General features: G+C 17.8%; 2 protein-coding genes across 2 annotated transcripts; both read left to right on the top strand.

The window, feature by feature from the left end:
* Positions 1-1,268: 1,268 nt before the first annotated feature.
* On the top strand, positions 1,269-4,127 carry MCM4 (DNA replication licensing factor MCM4, putative; the record flags this gene model as incomplete). The annotated part of the gene is made up of 1 exon (XM_028673961.1): positions 1,269-4,127. One exon carries the CDS (start codon positions 1,269-1,271, stop codon positions 4,125-4,127), a length of 2,859 nt encoding a protein of 952 aa, XP_028530362.1.
* An 8,204-nt stretch (positions 4,128-12,331) lies between these two features.
* On the top strand, positions 12,332-19,711 carry ApiAP2 (transcription factor with AP2 domain(s), putative; the record flags this gene model as incomplete). Its single annotated transcript, XM_028673962.1, has 1 exon — positions 12,332-19,711. The coding sequence occupies one exon, from the start codon at positions 12,332-12,334 to the stop codon at positions 19,709-19,711; it is 7,380 nt and encodes a 2,459-aa protein (XP_028530363.1).
* Between the last annotated feature and the right edge of the window lie 122 nt (positions 19,712-19,833).

The raw sequence follows: 19,833 nt of genomic DNA on the forward strand, positions 1-19,833 counted from the left end.
TACTATATTTGAAAGTATTCCATTTCAAAAATTTTAAATAAAATAAATAAAAAGAAAAAGTATTTTAATATAATATTATTTTTCTAATTATACGCAATGATTAAATTAAGGATATAAAAGGATTTATCATATATAAAAGGCTTAAATATGAATTTTTCATTTTTGTCATATGTTTTTATATAATAATATTATAATTGCTTTTAAAAATATAGTTTTTAAATAGTTTGAATGATAAAGTATATAGTGTAATAACACTAATATGAAAATTATTATATTTTCTTTTATAAAAATAAAAATAAAATATTATGTTCTTTATTTAATATGTAATATAATTTATCCTATTTAAAAAGATAAATTAATATATATATAAAATTACATAAAAACATACATAAATATATTAATAAATATTTTTTATTTAATAATTTTCTACTATAAAATGTGAAGAAATTATTGTCTTCAATAAAACTATGAAAAATAATAATAAAAAATAGAATAAGTTTACGCATTTAAGTATTACAAAATAATGATTAATTACAAAAGGATATATTAAGTATATACTTATGTAAATTAGCATTTGCAATTTTTTTTTACTTTTTTTTTTTCTAATTGACAAATATTGAAAATATATCTTTTTACGAAAAACTCTCAAAATACATACCATTATTTTTTTTTGTAATAATAATTAATTAAATACAGTGAAATAAAATAGAACAATTTAAAAAGATATAATGAAAAAATTATGAAGACGAATATTAATTTTTTTCTTCTTTTCAAAGACAAAATTAAAATCGTAGCATTTTTTTAAATTCATAAAAACTTCTTTTGTTAATTGAATACAAAGAAAAATATAATTAAAATATGTATTATATCTTTTAATGGGTTAACAAAATTATTGTTATTATTGTAATTTTTATTAACTTATTTTTTATTCTTAATAATTTATTAAATATATATAAGTTTTCTTGAAATTATAATATTTATTTTCTTTAAAAATGTCAAGAAAATTTCTTTTAAAGTTTTGTGCTTTAAATATGTTTACCTAAAAATAATTTATAAGAGAAATTTACATTGTGTGTTAATATAAGATTCATTTTTTTTTTTTTTTTTTTTTATTTAATTATTTTAAAGAAAAATATTTTTTTTTAATCCATCATTTTATTAAATCATTATTTTTTTCTTTTTTTTAAAACTTAATACTTTTACTTTCTTTTTTTTTTCTTTTTTATTTTTTTTAATCATTTTTTTTTTTTTTTTTTAATGCGTGAAATATGGGTACTCCTAGAAGAAGGGCGGGGCAAAATGCAAGCCCATTTGGATTAAGTTCTAATATTTTTGGGACAAATAATGAAATATTTGGAAGTAATTTTATGAATTCACCAATTTCAAGTAGGAGGACAAAAAATAGCAAAAGTTTTTTAAACAGTATGCTGAATGAATCCAAGTATTTGAATCAAAGCAATACTGGTTCTCAATTCATAAGATATGGTCATACTCCTCTAGCTATAAGAAGAATAAAATGTGCAAGAGCTGATATAGGAGATGTAGGAAGAGAAGCATTTATGGAAGATATCGAATCAGGAAGATTACCACACTTTATTGATAGTAACTTAGAACAAATTAAAGAACTTTTTAATCAATTTTTTGATGAATTTAACATTACTAATTATAGTGATGTACTACAATTTACTGATGAAGATCGTAGTATAACAGAATATATTTTGTTACATAGAGATAATTTAAAAGTTTATTTGGCATATTATGGATGGAAGATGATAAAATTTATTGAAACAGGTAGACAAAATGAATGTAAATTAAATAATGATAATGATGAAGATACTGATGGAGTAAAAAACTTAGAACATATAAAATCTTTTGAAGTAGATCTTACTCATATTTATTTTTTTAATAAAAAATTATATAAGTTAATAATTGAGTACCCATCTGACTGTATTAGTGAAATAGACAAAATAATAAGTGAAAAGTATAATTCTCTCTTGGGGTTAGTGTTAGAAGGAGATACAAAATCGAGCTCGTCTGACAAATATCCATTAAGTAGTGCAAAACAAGATTATTGTAGAGTAAGATTCTTTAACAAAAAACATAAAGATACTCCAAGAAAATTGGGACCTAATCAAATTGAAACGTTAGTCTGTGTAAAGGGTGTAATAATTAGATGCTCAAATATTATTCCAGAAATGACTATGGCAGCCTTTAAATGTACTTCTAAAAAAAGAGTAGGAGTTAATAATTATGAAAAATGTAATGAAGAAGTATATGAACACGTTATACAAGGGGAAGTTCAAGAACCAATGACATGTTCTAATTGCAATAATAAAAATACATTTGAGTTATGGCATAATAATTGCTGTTTCTCTTCAAAACAACTTATTAAATTAAGTGAAGTAACAGAACATTTAAAGCAAGGAGAAACTCCTCAGTCTATTTCAATATATGCATATGATGATTTAATAGATTATACAAAACCAGGAGACACTGTAGAATTAACAGGAATATTAAAAGCATCTCCTGTTCGTTTAAATCCAAGATCTAGGTGTTATAATAGTGTGCATAGAACTTATATAAATGTTATCCATATTAAGAAAGAAAACAAACAAAAAATGAAATTGACAGAGCAAAATGATACAGCCTCTATTATTTTAAAAAGAAATGAAGATGGTACCGTAGAAGAAAATTTTGAAAAATTGAATGAACAAGGTAATTTATTATTTACTACTGAAGTTATTCATAAGATGCAAAAATTGAGTAAAGATCCTAATATATATCAAAGATTAGCAGATTCAATAGCTCCATCTATATATGGAAGAGATGATATTAAAAAAGGGTTATTATGCCAGTTGTTTGGTGGAAGTAAAATTACTGATAAATTTAGAAATAAGTATAGATCAGAAATTCATATTTTATTATGTGGAGATCCATCTACTGCTAAGTCCCAGCTCTTACATTATGTTCATAAATTATCACCACGTGGTATTTACACAAGTGGAAAAGGTAGCAGTAGTGTTGGATTAACAGCATTTATATCAAAAGACTCTGAAACAAAAGAATACATTTTAGAATCAGGTGCAGTTGTTTTATCAGATAAAGGAATTTGTTGTATTGATGAATTTGACAAAATGGATGATTCTGCAAGAGCTATATTACATGAAGTAATGGAACAACAAACTGTGACTATTGCAAAAGCTGGTATTGTAGCTACTTTGAATGCAAGAACCTCTGTTTTAGCTTCAGCAAACCCTATTAACAGTAGATATGACAAAAATAAGGCTGTAGTTGAAAATATTAACTTACCACCATCACTATTTTCTAGATTTGATTTAATTTATCTTGTTATTGATCAAGCAAATGAGGAAGAGGATAAAAAATTGGCTACTGTTCTTTGTAAAAATTATTCTTACAATTTAGAAGATGAAGAAGAAGAGGAAGAGGAGGAGGAAGAAGAGGAAGAAGACACACAAAATAAAGAAAATAATTGGAATATTAGAGATAATATAAATCTTCCTTACTCCGATAATAATAATAGTTCAAATAAAAAAAAACCAAAAAATTACTTAATTGATTCGAATACATTAGCTCTATATATAGCATACTGTCGTATGACATGCAATCCAATAATATCACTCGAAAGCAAAAAAATTATTATTGAAGAATATATAAAAATGCGATGCAAAGAAGGAACAAAATCTCCAACTGCTAGTCCTAGACAATTAGAGGGATTAGTTAGACTAAGCCAGAGTTTAGCGAAAATGAAATTAAAAGATGTAGTAACACCAGAAGAAGCTAATGAAGCTGTAAGATTAATGAATATAGCTACTTTTCAAAGTTTAATTGATCCTTTAAGTGGTAGAATTGACTTTGATCAAGTTAATTTAGGACAAACATCACAACATAAGAAAAAATCTGATATGATCAAAGATATTATAATGAATGCACTCATTTTAAAAAATATGACAAAAGATGAATTACTTGCTCATTGTCAAGAAACTATTATGAATGATCCCGAATATACAACAGCATTAGATAGAAAATCTTTTGAAGAAGCTTTTCATGATCTTGAAAAATCACAAGATATTACTCGACTTTGTTCTGGTTTATATAAAAAAAAGTAGATTTTTACAATAAAATTGTAATTGAAACTATATTAAACTTATGCTTTTTAAAAATATATTACAAGAATGTAAATACTTATTATTTAAATCAACTTCAAAGGTATGACTATTTCATAGTCTTTTAAGATAGTATAAAAGATGATTTTTTTTTTTTTTTTTTTTTAAATATACTTCAATTATACAATTTTCTTTTTCAATTCTTGTATTTTATAAAAACGTATATATTTTATATTATTAATATATACCTCAAATATATAACCATCTTTTTTTTCTTTTAAATTTTACATATTTCAAATGTGTATATATGAATATGTTTTTTTTTTTATTTTTAAATAAATCTTATGTATGTAAGTACTTTTATTTTAAAATAACATATAATATGAATGTTTTTTTTTCACATTATTTTATTTTATATATATATATATATATATATATTATTTTTTATCTCTCATTTGTAAATATAAACTAAGATTTTTATCATGAAATTATAAATTTAAGGAAATATCATTTAGTAATTTTACAACCTTCCATTTAATAAAATTAGAAAAAAAAAAATATAAGTAAAATTACAATATAATTTTCATATATTGCATGCCTTCACTTTTAAAAAATTGTAGCATTCAAAATTTGAAATATTTTGAGAATAATTTTTATTCCTAAAAAATTGTTTAATGAATATTTACCGAATCATAATTTTATATTGTTTATTTAAAACTTAATATATTTTTTAAATGATAAGTAGTAAAAAAAAATACATTATAGAATATTAAATTTTTTATATTTAAACATTTCATTATCATATTAACTCTCTTTAAATACAAATATCTCATGTATTCAGTTAAATTTTAATTATTTATAAGTAAAACCTATTAAGTCGATATAATTTTAATGAATCACTATTTTTCATTTAAAAGGATAAAAATTTTTCACATATATATTGATAAAATTTTTTTTTTATTTTAATAAAATACTTAATGCGAAAGAAAAAATCTTTTTATATTAAACCCCTTTTTATATATCGTTAAAAATTTTACAAATAAATATGAATTTCTCTACATTGTTATAGTAACTTTTTTTATATGTTATTACATTTATTTTAAAATAATATTATGAAAATATATATTTAATTTTTTATGAATATAATATTTACCAAATTTCTGTGATACTATAGAAATTTTATATTTAAAACTATTTTTTATATTCTTCTAATGAAGAAAAAATAAACAAATTTTAGTTTTTATTTTTTTTAATAAAAAGAATTTTACTACAATTTTTAATTAATTTTACTCAGAAAAATTTTAAAATTTTTTTTTCTACAATTTTTACTTCTAATCGAAAATTTTGTGAATATAAAAAAAAAAAAAAAATTAGCAGTAATGACGTATAGAATGTATATTACTAGTAAATATTAATAATTAAATGAAATAATTATTATACTTTTTTCTCTAATTATATATATTTTATATATTTTTGCAAACATATTTTTAATAATATTATTTTACTTTCCATATATTCTTTATGTCGTTACTATAGTATATGGAGATAAAAAAAAATTTTCTCCTGCAAAATTTTTTTATTTTATTGTAACTTTTAAAAAATAGAAGTTATGCTACGAGAATCTTACATTTTATATATATTAATTAAAAAGTAAAATTTAATTTTAAATTAATTTTTTCCATATTTTAAAAAATTTTTTTTGTTAAAAATTGCATTTTTTTTTTTTTTAAATATTCTCATACGATATATCATTCGACATTTCTTTTTACAATTATTTACTTTTTTGCTTTTAATTTTTTGTAATATTATATACATATAAATATATATATACATACATATATAAATATTTATATATACATATGTATAATTTTATGATATATATAAAGTATATATAAAAATATATGTATATATACATATATATAAATATACATATATATATATATTTATATATATATATTTATATATATAAATATATATATACATATATAAAAATATATATATAGATAACTATATATGATGTATAATTTATTTATAATTTTAGAGAAAAAAATCACAGTTTTATTTATGATACACACAAAATAAAAAGGAAAGAAAATACATTAAATTATTTACCTTTTAAAAATATATGACTTGCTGTTGTGTGTAAAAAAAAAAAAAAAAAAGGGCAGTTTTCTAATAAAAATAGAAACTTGCTTTTAACTAATCTTTATTTTATAATTTAAATATTTCACAGATTAGTTCTTTTTTTTTTTTTTTTTTTATTTTTTTAATTGCATGCTGGATGAAAAACAGTTCTTTTATGAAGGGTCATTAATAATAATTCGAAAAATTTAGAAATTGAACTTTTTGTTAATGAAACTTAAAAAAAGAGATCTGAAATCCGTGTGTGCTATTTTTCTTTTTCCTTTTTTTTTTTTTTTTTTTCAGTATGCAATAATTATTTTTATTTGAAATGTAATATTAAAAAGAAATTATATTAAAATAAAAATATACATATTAAATAAAAAAAGAACATATAGAATTTTTGACGTATTTTTGTATAAATTAAAGTATATATGCATATATACCTTTATGAGCAAATATGATATTCAAATGAGAATAGACAGTAAATTATTTTTAAGGAAAAATAATATTTTGTGATTTGAGCTATTTTTTTTTTTATCTATTTTTTTTTCAAATTCAGATTAAAATTTTTTTTTACTATTTTAATTTTTTTTATTATCTACATTTCATAGAGAAAAATAAAAATATTGCTATTATTATATGTATTATTTTTTATAATGAAAAATATGTATATTATGTTGATAATAAATGCATTTCTGTCACGTATTCATGTGTTTAACTTTTAATTTTTATTTATGAAAATAAAAAATTATATATAATTTAAAAGATAACACTTTTTTTTTTTTTAATATGATATTTATTGAACTACTATACTTTTATTAAATTAGTTATATATATATATATATATATACACCTTTATTGAAAAAAACAATTATTTAAAGATAAAAAATTCTACGCATATTTATACTTTTTATGCATAACTTTTAAAATCCATGCTTATAATTTTTTATAATTTTCTCATTAATATAATTTTTATATTAAAATGTATGATTTATATTTTTAAACTTTATGACATGTAATTTATTTTCTATTTTAATTTTTAACTTAAATTTTTTTTTATTTTATGAGCTATTGAATTTTATTAAATATACTGATTTCATGAATATTGTATAAATACATATATTTCATGAATTAAATAAAAAAAAAATACGTTTATGAATAATGAGAAAATTTGTTATACGCTAATCTATATTTAATTATTATCTTGTCTTAACTTTTTTTTTTTTGTTTATTTATCTATACATATAAATATGTACATATATGTAATTTTCTATTAAAGAAAATATATTTTCGAAAAATGTAATATATATTTTCTTTTTTTTTTTTTTTTTTTTTTTTANTTTTTTTTTTTTTTTTTTTTTTTTTTTTCTTTTTTTTTAAATTAATCTTTAAATATTTATCTTTAAATGCATATATATACATTACATGTCTATATGCAAAGATATATTACTAAAATATATTTATGCATATAAAATATATTTTTTTTTTTTAATAGATGATAAAAAAAAAAATTTAAATTTAAGAAATTAGAAATAAATACAAAATATTTCATATATATGAAATATTTTAGTATAAAAGCATGTTTTCTCTTTTTTCTATTAAAAAAGATTAAAAAAAAAAAAAAAAAAAAAAAAAAAAAATCAATTATAAACTAAATTTATATGAAGAGAAAAAAGAATAAAAACAATAATACATAAAAATATTTTTTATTATTATATATATGTATGTATTATATGAAAATTACATGAATATATGTATATATAATATTTTTTTTTTTTTTTTTTTATTTATTACTCATACATATTTAGTACTATCAAATTTAGTACGGTGAAAATTTTGATTTTTGTTTTACATTATATTTTATTTTAATTTTTTCTTTTGTCCATTAAAATTAAAAAAAAAAAATTTTTTTTATATTTTTTCATTAATTAATGAGAAATATTTATTATTATATATACATTTCATAACATTATCATTTTTATTAACAGAGAGAATAATATACTATAAAAACGTTAAGTTATTATATACATGTGATTTTTTAATGTATTTTATGATTCTGAATAGAAATACATTCATGTATATACATATAAAAATTAAGTAGGTATATATTTATGTTTATAGACATATTTATCTAGTATATAATCTTATATACATTTATATTATTAAAATTATTAATAATATTAAGAAATAAATTTCATTTTTTTTTTTTTTTTTTATTATTATTTTATTATTTTATTTTTTTATTTTTTTTTTTTTATCTACTGCAGATTTATGACTAAGGACATTTATTATTTTAAAAATTTTGTCTGTGATAATGCCGTATTTGATAAATTAGATTCTAAAGAATTTAATTAAAAATTAATAGCTATAATTTATATAATACTTTTATATTATAAAGAAAAAAAAAAAATTTTAATGAAATAATTTTTCAGTTAAGCAAAGATTTATATTCTAACGAATATAAAACATATGGATTTATTAGAATTATTTCATTTTATTTAAATTAATTTTTTTTTTTTTTTTAATTACTGTTATTTTTATATTTACAAATGAAATTTACAAAGTTTTATTGTCATTACATTACATTTTGTTTCATTTAAATTCTTATGTGATACTGTTTTTTATTAGACTTATTTTTAAATTATTACATTTATAAATATATATATGGATGTTTTAAATAAATATATAATTACATATACAAAAATATATTATTTTATTTTTATAAATATTGAAAATTATCGGTATTTAACAAATGTTTAATACTGATATTATTACTTAAAATTTCTTTTTAATTATATATTAATGTTAAATTATATTTAAGTAATATTTAAAAGAATACATTAAGATAGTTATATATATTTATATATATATATATTTACATATACATATATATATAAATTTTTTTTTTTTTTTTTTTTTTGTCATATTCATCTTAATATTTATAGTAATTGTTTATATCTTAATTTTATTTCTTCATTTATATTTTATATATATTACTTTTTTTTCATTTTTTATAAATTTGTCATAAGATCATTTTATTATTTTTTTTTTATTTTATATGTATTTTAATAATACAAAAATTTAAAAATTAATTTGATAGTAGGACTGTTAAATTATTATAAAATCAACGTTTATGTGATATCCTACATTTTAAAAATTTTTTTTTTATTCATTATACATTTCTATTTTTTAGTGATTTTTAATAATATATTTAATTTTTTTATTATATTATTTTATCATATTTTTTTTTTTAAGTTATATTACTATGATAGGAATTAAACATTCTTTTCTTTTTTAATTATAGATGTTAATGTAAATTTATTTTTTTTTTTTTTAAAAAAAAAAAAAAAAAGTAAATGAGAATAAAAAGATGCATCATTATAATGCACTTATAAAATCAACAGAATAACAAGATAAAAATTAAAAGAGTTAAATTTATAGGCATATACATGTGCATATATGCTTGTAATATTTATGCAATATTTATAAAAGATATAGAAAAAATACAGAAAAAAAAAATAAAAATCTATGTGTAAAGAAAGAAACGTATAATAGAGACATTATATGAGAATAATGTTACAAATAAAAATATAATAATATACAGTTTTAATAATCTATTATTTATTTTATTATATTTTGTTTTTCAAATATATTCATTCTAAAGGTAATTAAATATATTTAAAAATAAAGAAAGATATTTGTATATCTTTCTATATATAAATATATATATATATACATGCATATTATTTGTATTTAGTTTTTATCATAAATATATATGTATGTGTTTTTATTAACTTTTTTTTTTTTTATTAATTTTTTTTATTTATAATTTTTTTGTATTCATTTAAATGCTTTATATTAGCAATTATAGAACATATGATAATTTGATTTTTCCTACTATTTAAATTATAATTGTTTTAAAAAGAAAAAATATAGTTAATACAATCATATGAACATATATAAATAAATATTGTAATGAACACAAGTTATATATTTTTGAAGAATACATTAAATATATATATATATACACTATTATTAATGATTTATTTTAAATAATCTTTTATTCTATATTCTATAATTTTTTTTTTTTTTTATATTTTCACATAGTATTCTTTATTATACATATGAATATATTAATAAAAATAACTATTTGTGTATTAAGACATTATAATAATATTGATTTTTTTTATATTCATATATTAAAATATAAATTAATTAATTTTTTGCATAATTAAAAATGAATACACTTCATTTTTCTTTTTTTTTTTTATTTATATATTGTTATGTATGTATATACACATGCATATTGTTTATATAAAGTATCTAATATTTTTTATATTAAAAAATTAAAAAAAAAATTAAAGAATAAAAAAAAGTTTTACATAAAAATCATTCTTTAAAGTATGATTTATATATATAATTTTAATTTTTTAAATATCATTGTTTTTTTTTTTTTTTTTTTTTTTTTTTTTTCATAGACACATGTAGTGTAACGTTTTAGTACACACTTTTTTCTTTTTATTTACATAGTTTTTACACGCATTAGCATTTATATATTTAACTACTGTTAATTATTACACATATTATTATTTTTTTTTCTTATATTTCATATTACTTTTTTCTTCTCATCTTCTTACAGTTCATTTTACCATATTATTTACCTTATTTTATTTTATTTTTTTTTGTTTTTTAAAAAATTACTCTAATATATTTTTCATTAAATTATATTCAATTAAATTTATTATATAAATAACTATCATTTTATTTTTCTTTTACTATTTTTCAAATTATTTAACTGTGTTAATCTATATTTTTCTGACTATATTTTTATTTTTTTTTTATTTTTTGACTTTCAGAATATTTGCTTATTTAAATCTTTTATTTTTTATAACTGTTATAATTCACATTTTTTATGTATTCTTCATATTTTCTTTTTTTTATTTTTCATTACATTAATTTATTGATTATCATTTTTAAGTAAGATAAACTTATTTTCATCTCATTTTTATTATATATATATATAATTATATTAATAAAAATTATTTTAATTAAGTATTAAAACTTGTATATATATCTATATATATTTTATTCATTTTATTAATTCTTTTTCTACATGAAATACATATATAAAAGTATTTAATATTGTATATATATTATTATTTTTCCTTTTTTTATTTTAATTATATATTTTAAGACTGATGATTTTTTTTTTTTTTTTTTAATGAATCCTTTCATATCTAAAATATTTAAAAATTTATATTGATTTATATTTATTTGACATTTAATTATACTAATTTATTGTAATTTTAATTTATTTTTATTTTTTTTTTTTATACATCTTCAATTAACTAGATTAATAGTTTTTTATATATTGTATTGTTAAATTGTATAAAATATATGTATTGTATAGAAAAAAAAAAGTGATATATATATATATATATATATATATATATATATATATATATATATATATAAAATAAAATATAAATAAGCATAATAATTTTCTTATATTATATTTGTATATTTAAGCATAGAGATATATCATATATATTTAATTTTTAATATTAATAAATTAATTATTATTATATTTAGGATAACTGGAAAATTATAAAATGTTTTTTATTTATATATACATGTTGAATAAAATAAATTATAATTTTTTGTTAAATTTCTAATTTATTTCAATTATAGGTAATCAAGAATTGTGCATAATAATTTGTTAAAAAAAAAAAATTTTAAGTTTACAACTTTTATAATAATTTTATCAATCATGGTTGAAATAAAATTATTATAATTTATTTTTTATTGAAGTAGTTTACTATAATGTGGTATTACAAGCATCATTATATGTGAACACAAAATGAAATATTAATTTTTTATAAGACTTGAAATTTATAAAGAATAATTTTTTTTTTTAACAAAAATTTAATATATCTTTTTTATAAAAAAAAAAAAAAAAAAGAAATATTAAAACAAAATAATAAAAGTAACAAAATTATTGAGAAGTAAAACATACATGTATTTTATTTGTGTTTGTATGTAGGTATATTTATATATTTTAATATAGTATAATAATAAATAAAATGAAAGTTAAAAAAATTTATTCTAAAATTAAGGGAAATAGAAAATATAAAAGTAAAAAAAATACTGATTTAAATTTTGAGTTAAATAATGAAGACAATATAATTTTGAATAACGATACAAAATGTTTTAATAATAATTTTAATGATATAAAAGAATCAAAAGTTACAAAAAAAAAATTGGGTATAGAAAATTTAGAATCTGCTACTATATCCCATGATAATTATTATAACGATAGTATAAGTAAAATTAAAAATTATGAAAATAAAATAACAGAAGAAAAAAGTAACAATGAAGATATAGAAAATGATTGTAAAATAGATAATATTCCTGATGAATTATTAAAAAAAAGGAAAGGTTTAATAAATAGAAAAATGAATAGTTGCATTTTTAATGAAAATATGAATTCTCATTCCAAAATTAATGAAGAGAAACTCAATGAAAGTAAATTGTTGAATTATAAAAATTTTAATTATAATAATAGTATCAATAATGTAAAAAATATAGGAAATGAAGAAATACAAAAATTAAATGAAAATAAAAATATTAATTTGATAGATGATCTTTTAAGTAAATCAAAAATGTACAATGAAAATAGCATTGAAAGTTTAAATAATGAAGGAAATATGCCACATAACAATAATTTAAGTAATAATAATGATATTTCAAATAATAATTTTTATCATTATATATCATTGCTTTATAACAAGAATATACCTAATCAAGGTAATATGAATAATTCTTTTATTAATAATTCTGATTATATATGCAACTTTTCGAATATATCTATACAAGAAGAATCAAATATAAATGAAGTTTCAAAAAATGAAACTCAAGAAATTAATTCAATAGATTGTCTTTTGGATAAAAAAAATGATAAAAGTTATATAAAACAAAAAAAAAATTCAAAAGAAAATTATTTTGTTTTAAATAATATACCATATTGTATGAATAACAAAAAAAGAAGTAGTAATAATTGTTCATTAGTTAATTATATAAAAAATTCATCAGACCACTTTTTAGATTCTAACAATGATAATTATAATTATGAATTAGATGTAAATAATAATTACCTAAATAATTCTAATGTTAATTTAAATAAGCATTATATAAATACAATGAATAGTAATAATTATGATATGATGAATACTAATTCAACGATTAGTTTAGACACAACCTATCTAAATAATTTTGATGATGATAAGAATAATTCTATATGCAATAGAAATAATGGATTATATAATATGGATAATAATTTTGATAAAACAGAAAATATATATCTAGAAAATAATGATTCATTAAATAATACTGATATTTTAAATACATTTAATTATAACAATTATATAAATGTAGGTAGTAATCATAGTAATAGTAGTAATAATTTTAAAAATGTAATAAATTTAAATGATTCTGATAATTCTATAAATTGTTCTAACTATAACCTAGTGGAAAAGAAAAAAAAAAATTTTAACAAATTTACAGAAAAAAATAATCATATTTTTATAGATTCAAATATGTGTAATAGTACAAATAATAGTAGTAACAATAGTTATAATAATGTTATACTAGAGGCAAACAGGAACACTTCAAAATTCAAAAAGTTAGATAGAAATAACATACACAAAAAAGATATTATATTAAATGATGGTAATAACACAGCAGAAAATATTAGCAATTTAAATGATAATATGAAAAATATATATAATCCTTCTAATTCTCACCTTAATTTGAATACACATTCTAAATTATCTGAAGATAAATTTTCTTCTAATAAACAGAATGAAGATGTATCCTTTAATAATATAAATGGTAATAATAGAAGTTTCAGTTGTATTGAAAATAGTAATTTCAATAATGATTTAGATAATTATAATATTGATAATAAATATAATATGAATGATACATATGATGTGAATTTATATAGTAGCACTTCTACTAATAATCTTAATAGTAGCAAAGATAAATTGAATAAAAATAGTTCCAATATTCATAATATAAATTTGAAAGATGTTAATATAAATTTAGATAATTACTCAAATGATATTGGAAATAACTCGTTAATTAATCATCCAAAGGAATATTTAAATAGTTCTGTCATGGATAAAATAGACAATCAAAAAATTCTTTTTAATATAAATAATCCTCAAATTAATAATATATCAAATTCTATGGATATGAATCAAGAAAATTTTAATTTTTCAAAAAGTGGTATATCAAATAATGCATCACATTTGTATAATTTAAATAATGGAGACATAAATGAATCAAGAAATATGACAAATTATAATGTTAAAAATTTGGCAAGGGAACCTATTTTTCTTTTTGTTAATTTAAATAATCAATCTAATAATTCTATTAACACTTCTAAGAATTATGCTAATGTAAATCTAAATGGAGGATACATTAATAATATGAATTTTTTTGGGAATCCAGGAAAGCCTCCTAATAATGAAAATGAATATGATTTTATGAATCAGACTACTACTAATAATAATTACAACAATGAATGGTTACATAATTTGAAAAATTATCCCGCAGAAGAAAATATAGAATTACCGATTAACATAAATAATAATTTTAATATAGGCAATTGTTCAATGAATAATATTAATCTTAATAGAAAATCTATGATTCCTACATTTAATAATGCTTATGATAATTTTCTAGCTCTTAAAAATTATAATAATGCAATGGAAAATCATGTAAATAATTTAAATATGCTAGTCCTACCAAAAATTAAAGGAGTTCGTTTTGATAAATCAGGAAGAAGATGGGTAGCTAGTTGGAGTCAAAATGGTAATCAGAAAAGACAGTATTTTCCTGTTAAAAAATTTGGTCAAGCACAGGCAAAATATTTAGCTATTTATGCAAGAATAAAAGCTGTTAAGTATATGCAAAGAAAGTCACATAGATCAGGAGAAGGTAAAAGAAATAATTCAAAAAAATTACTAATGAAAGATAAATTAAAAATGGATAATGGTTTAGATAATAATAATTATTTTAACAACAAAAATGGAGATTATTTAGAAAAAGATTCATTTGAAGAAAATAATCCAAATAATTATAATAATACTAATAAGCATGAAACTCCTTATAAAGATTCATTTAATGAATCTATAAAGAAGAATTATAGTATATGTATGAATGAACTAAATAATGAGATAAAATTTAAAAATATATCTTTGAATAAAAATGAAAAAGTTGAAAACTTTTTAGAAGATAATGTTCAAATTTATCATTCAGAACAATTAAATGCAAAAGATAAAAATCAGCACGATATAGAAAAACAATTATCTGTATCTAAAGACAATAAGAACAATAATAGTATACAAAATATTCATGAAGTAAAAAGTGAGTTATTTCATTTAAAAGAACAAGTATCTTTAGAATTTGAAAAAAAGGATAAAATTTTTGAACAAAATGAACAAATGGATATTCAAATGGATGATTTAAATATAAAAGGAAATAAAATTGGAAATATAACTCCACAAAAACGGAAAAATTTTGATCAAGGAAAGTTTAAGGAGGAAAAAAATATAAGAATTGTTAAAAATGAAATAGTAGATATGCATGATATGGATATGAAACAAGTATATGAAAATAATGATGAAGAAAATGAAATAAAAAAAGAAAAGAAAATAATAACATTTAAGGAAGAAGAAAATCAAATAGATATGAAAAATTTAGATGTTAAAAATGAAAAAGAGCATGAACATGAATTTGAAATTAAAAAAGAAGAAGATAGCGAAGACGAACAACGGCGAGGTGAAGAAAAAGAACATGAATATGAAATAAAAAAAGAACAAGAAGATTATGAAGAACAAAAAATAGATTGTGATGTTAAAAAAGAACAAGAAGAATATGAAGATCTTGAACAAAGTCAAGAACAAGAGCAAGAACAAACTGAAGATTGCGAAATTAAAAGGGAACAAGAAGATTATGAAGATCAAGAGAATGAATGTGAAATAAAAAAAGAACAAGAAGAATATGAAGAACAAGAACATATATGTGAAGTAAAAAAAGAACAAGAAGAATATGAAGAGCATGAACAAACATGTGAAGTAAAAAAAGAACAAGAAGATTATGAAGAACAAGAAAATGAGGAAGAACAAGAAGAAAAATACGAAATAAAAAAGGAGAATTATAAACAACAAAAAGGGGGGGAAGAAACAACAGGTTTAGCAAACATAAATGTTATGGGAAGAAATGAAAAACTAATAATAAATATAGATGATAAAAATGAAATTAATGATTTAAAAGAAATATTGCAAGAAAAAAAAAACTTAGACGAAGATTTAATGAATCAGATATTAATATTAGAAAAAATTAAAAAAAAAATGATAAAGATATTAATAGATTCACAGGAACAAATGAGTATACAATTAATTGAAACAAACGATGAAATGGTTAATAAAAAAGATGAAATAAATAAACTAAAATTAAATGAAAAAATTTTGTTACTTCAACAGTTAAAAGAATATAATAGTGGAAGTTATTTAATTAATGAAAAGGAGGATATTGATTTAATACATAATGAAAGAAATATGAAAAGTAATAATGATATACTAGAAGATAATAATAAAAATGCTGATGAAAAAAAAATATGTAAAGTGGACATTCAGAATTTGAAGGGGTGCAATAATATTATACCAGAAGTAAATGAAGACTATAGAGTTACTAAAGAAAATATCAATGAAGAATTAAAATTAAAAAAAAAAGAATATGTTGGAGACAAAAATGAAATAATGTTACTGATGAAAGAAAATGAAAAAGAGAAGATGTTTGAAGTTAATAAACAGCAAAATAATTTATATAAAAATTTTAAAGTAGAGAATATATATTTAAATAATATAACAGATAAGAACAGAGATAATGATTTTTGTAATTATTCGAATAACCATTTATATTATTCAAAGAAAAATAGTGATAAAACTAATATGGTGGATTGTGATAGTACAAATTTTAATGATTTAGCAAATAGTGAAGAAAACGATTTTAAAAATAAATTGAATTTAATTAAATTTATGAGATCCAACTCAGATATAAACTTGAATTACAAAAATAAAGAATACTCAAAAAACGAATATATTGGAGAATATAGAAATATGGCAGGTATTAAAAAACAAAGAAGTATGCAAAATATAGGTAATTTTGAAAAATATCATCATTTAGATAATAACATTTTAAAAAATATTTTAAATAATAATAATTGTGAAAATAAAGATAGAACCTCAAATGACCCATCAGAACTAATTAAAGAAATGTATGATGAAACAAATTTTTCTAATTTTGATGAAAATATATTGAATTTTTCTTTTAATTGTAATAATAAATCAAATATGATTAAAGATAATGCTAATGTAAAAAATATTTTAAATGAATTTAAGCAAGATAACTACAAAAATAATGATGAAAATATAGATATTAACAATATGAATATTAATAATTCTTTTATAACCATGAAAGGATTACATAATAAATATTTAGTTAATAATAATAATAATAATGAGGAAATATTAAATTCGGATACTTATATGAATGGTAATTTAGATGATGTTAGTGAGAAAAAATTACACAGTTATATTAGAAATTACTCGAAAAATAAAGTTAAGGAAAATATAAATAATTTAAAAATAAAAAATAATTATGATAAAAATAATGAAGATAATAAGAGTATAATTAGAAATAATATTAATGGAATAAAAAATGATTTAAATACGAAATTTAATATAGCAAATAAAAAATTTGAAAATGATATTTACTCCAGTAATGAAATCAATGGAAACAATGACAATCACTTATTAAATTTAAAAAAAAAAAATTCAGGAAATTCATTTAATGAATACAACAATAAACATATTAGCGAACAAAAGTATAACAATACATCTAATAATGTAAAATATTTCGAAAAAGATAATATTATAGGAGAAAAAGACAATATTGGGATTTATTGTATGAATATGAATAATGATATTAAACAAAATGCATTTTTTAATGTAGAAATGAAAAACGAAAAGAAAATTCCGCAGAATAAAGAACTTATGATTTTTAAAACATATGGAAACACAAATAAGAATATTGATGAAATTATTCTAACCAATAACAATAAAAGAAAGATATCTAGTTTAAGTTCATCGTGTAGTAATAATGATGTTAATAAAAGTAAATATAATGATTTTAATAAAAGTTATAAAAGTGTGAAAAGTTTAACAAAAAAAGAACCGAAAAATTACAACAAAAATATAAATATTGATAACAATTCAGAAAATAACATGCCAAATTTAAAATTTTTGTCAAACTATATTAGAAGCAATTCTAATAACTTTATGTTTTATAACTTTAATAAAAATTATGACAATAATCATAATAGTGTAAATTATGATACTAATATAAATGATGATAGAAATTATAATAAAAATAATGCAATTGGAGTTGTAAATAGTAATGAAAACGGATGTTTGAATAATAAAATTAAGAAAAATATGCATAATAATATAAATGATATAAATTGCACTACTAACAATATTATTGATGATAATATTAATGATGTGAATTCTGATAAAAATAATATAAAGTGTACAATTAGTAATATAAATGATAACTTGAATAATATGAGTAGCTATGTAAATAGCATTGGGAATACTAATGTAAAAAATTTAAATAAATGTAATAAAAACATGAAATATAATATAAATCATATTAATAACGATGAAAGTAGTTTTAATAAAAATGTTGAATATATTATAGAAAATAATAGTCAGAAAAATAAGTATATAAGTGCACCTTTTTTGTTCTCAAACGATTACTATAACTCTTTTAATATAAAAAACGGTTTTTATGATTCTAATTATAATAATAAAAATAAAAATGTTGGTAATTGTAGTAATGATGATAATATTGGTAATACAAATAGAAATAATTCTTCTATCAAATCATCATTAAATAATATTCATGGTATTCCTTTTACAAGTTCAAATTATCATACAAAGCAGAATATGAAAGATAAAAATGGGAATGAAAATAGAGATATTTTAAAATCAGATAAATTAAATTCAGAAAAAAATGTAAGTATGATTGATTTAACAGATACAACAAGTAATGTAAACTGCTATGGTTTTATGAATACAAAAAATAATAATGATTATTTAAATATAAAAAATAATAAATTTTCATTATCAAATAAACCTAATAACAATAATTTAGATAATTATAGTACAGATATTTCAAATAATAATTTACATAACCATATAACAAATGAAAGTAAAACTAAAGGAAATTATAATTTATGTACTGATTATTTCAACATGGATCATAGAAATAATTTAAATTCAAATTATAATTCAAACGGTGTAAATAACCTTTATAGTTATATTTATATGTAAACATTATTTAGAATTAACTCAAATAATTTTTACATTAAATTGTAACTATTTTTAAATATTCTTTTGTTATTTTATTATTTCTTATTTTATATAATTTTTTCATTATCAATTTAAGTATGAAC

The sequence above is a fragment of the Plasmodium gallinaceum genome (genome assembly GCF_900005855.1).
Source record: "Plasmodium gallinaceum strain 8A genome assembly, contig: PGAL8A_v1_152, whole genome shotgun sequence".
NCBI lineage: Eukaryota > Apicomplexa > Aconoidasida > Haemosporida > Plasmodiidae > Plasmodium > Plasmodium gallinaceum.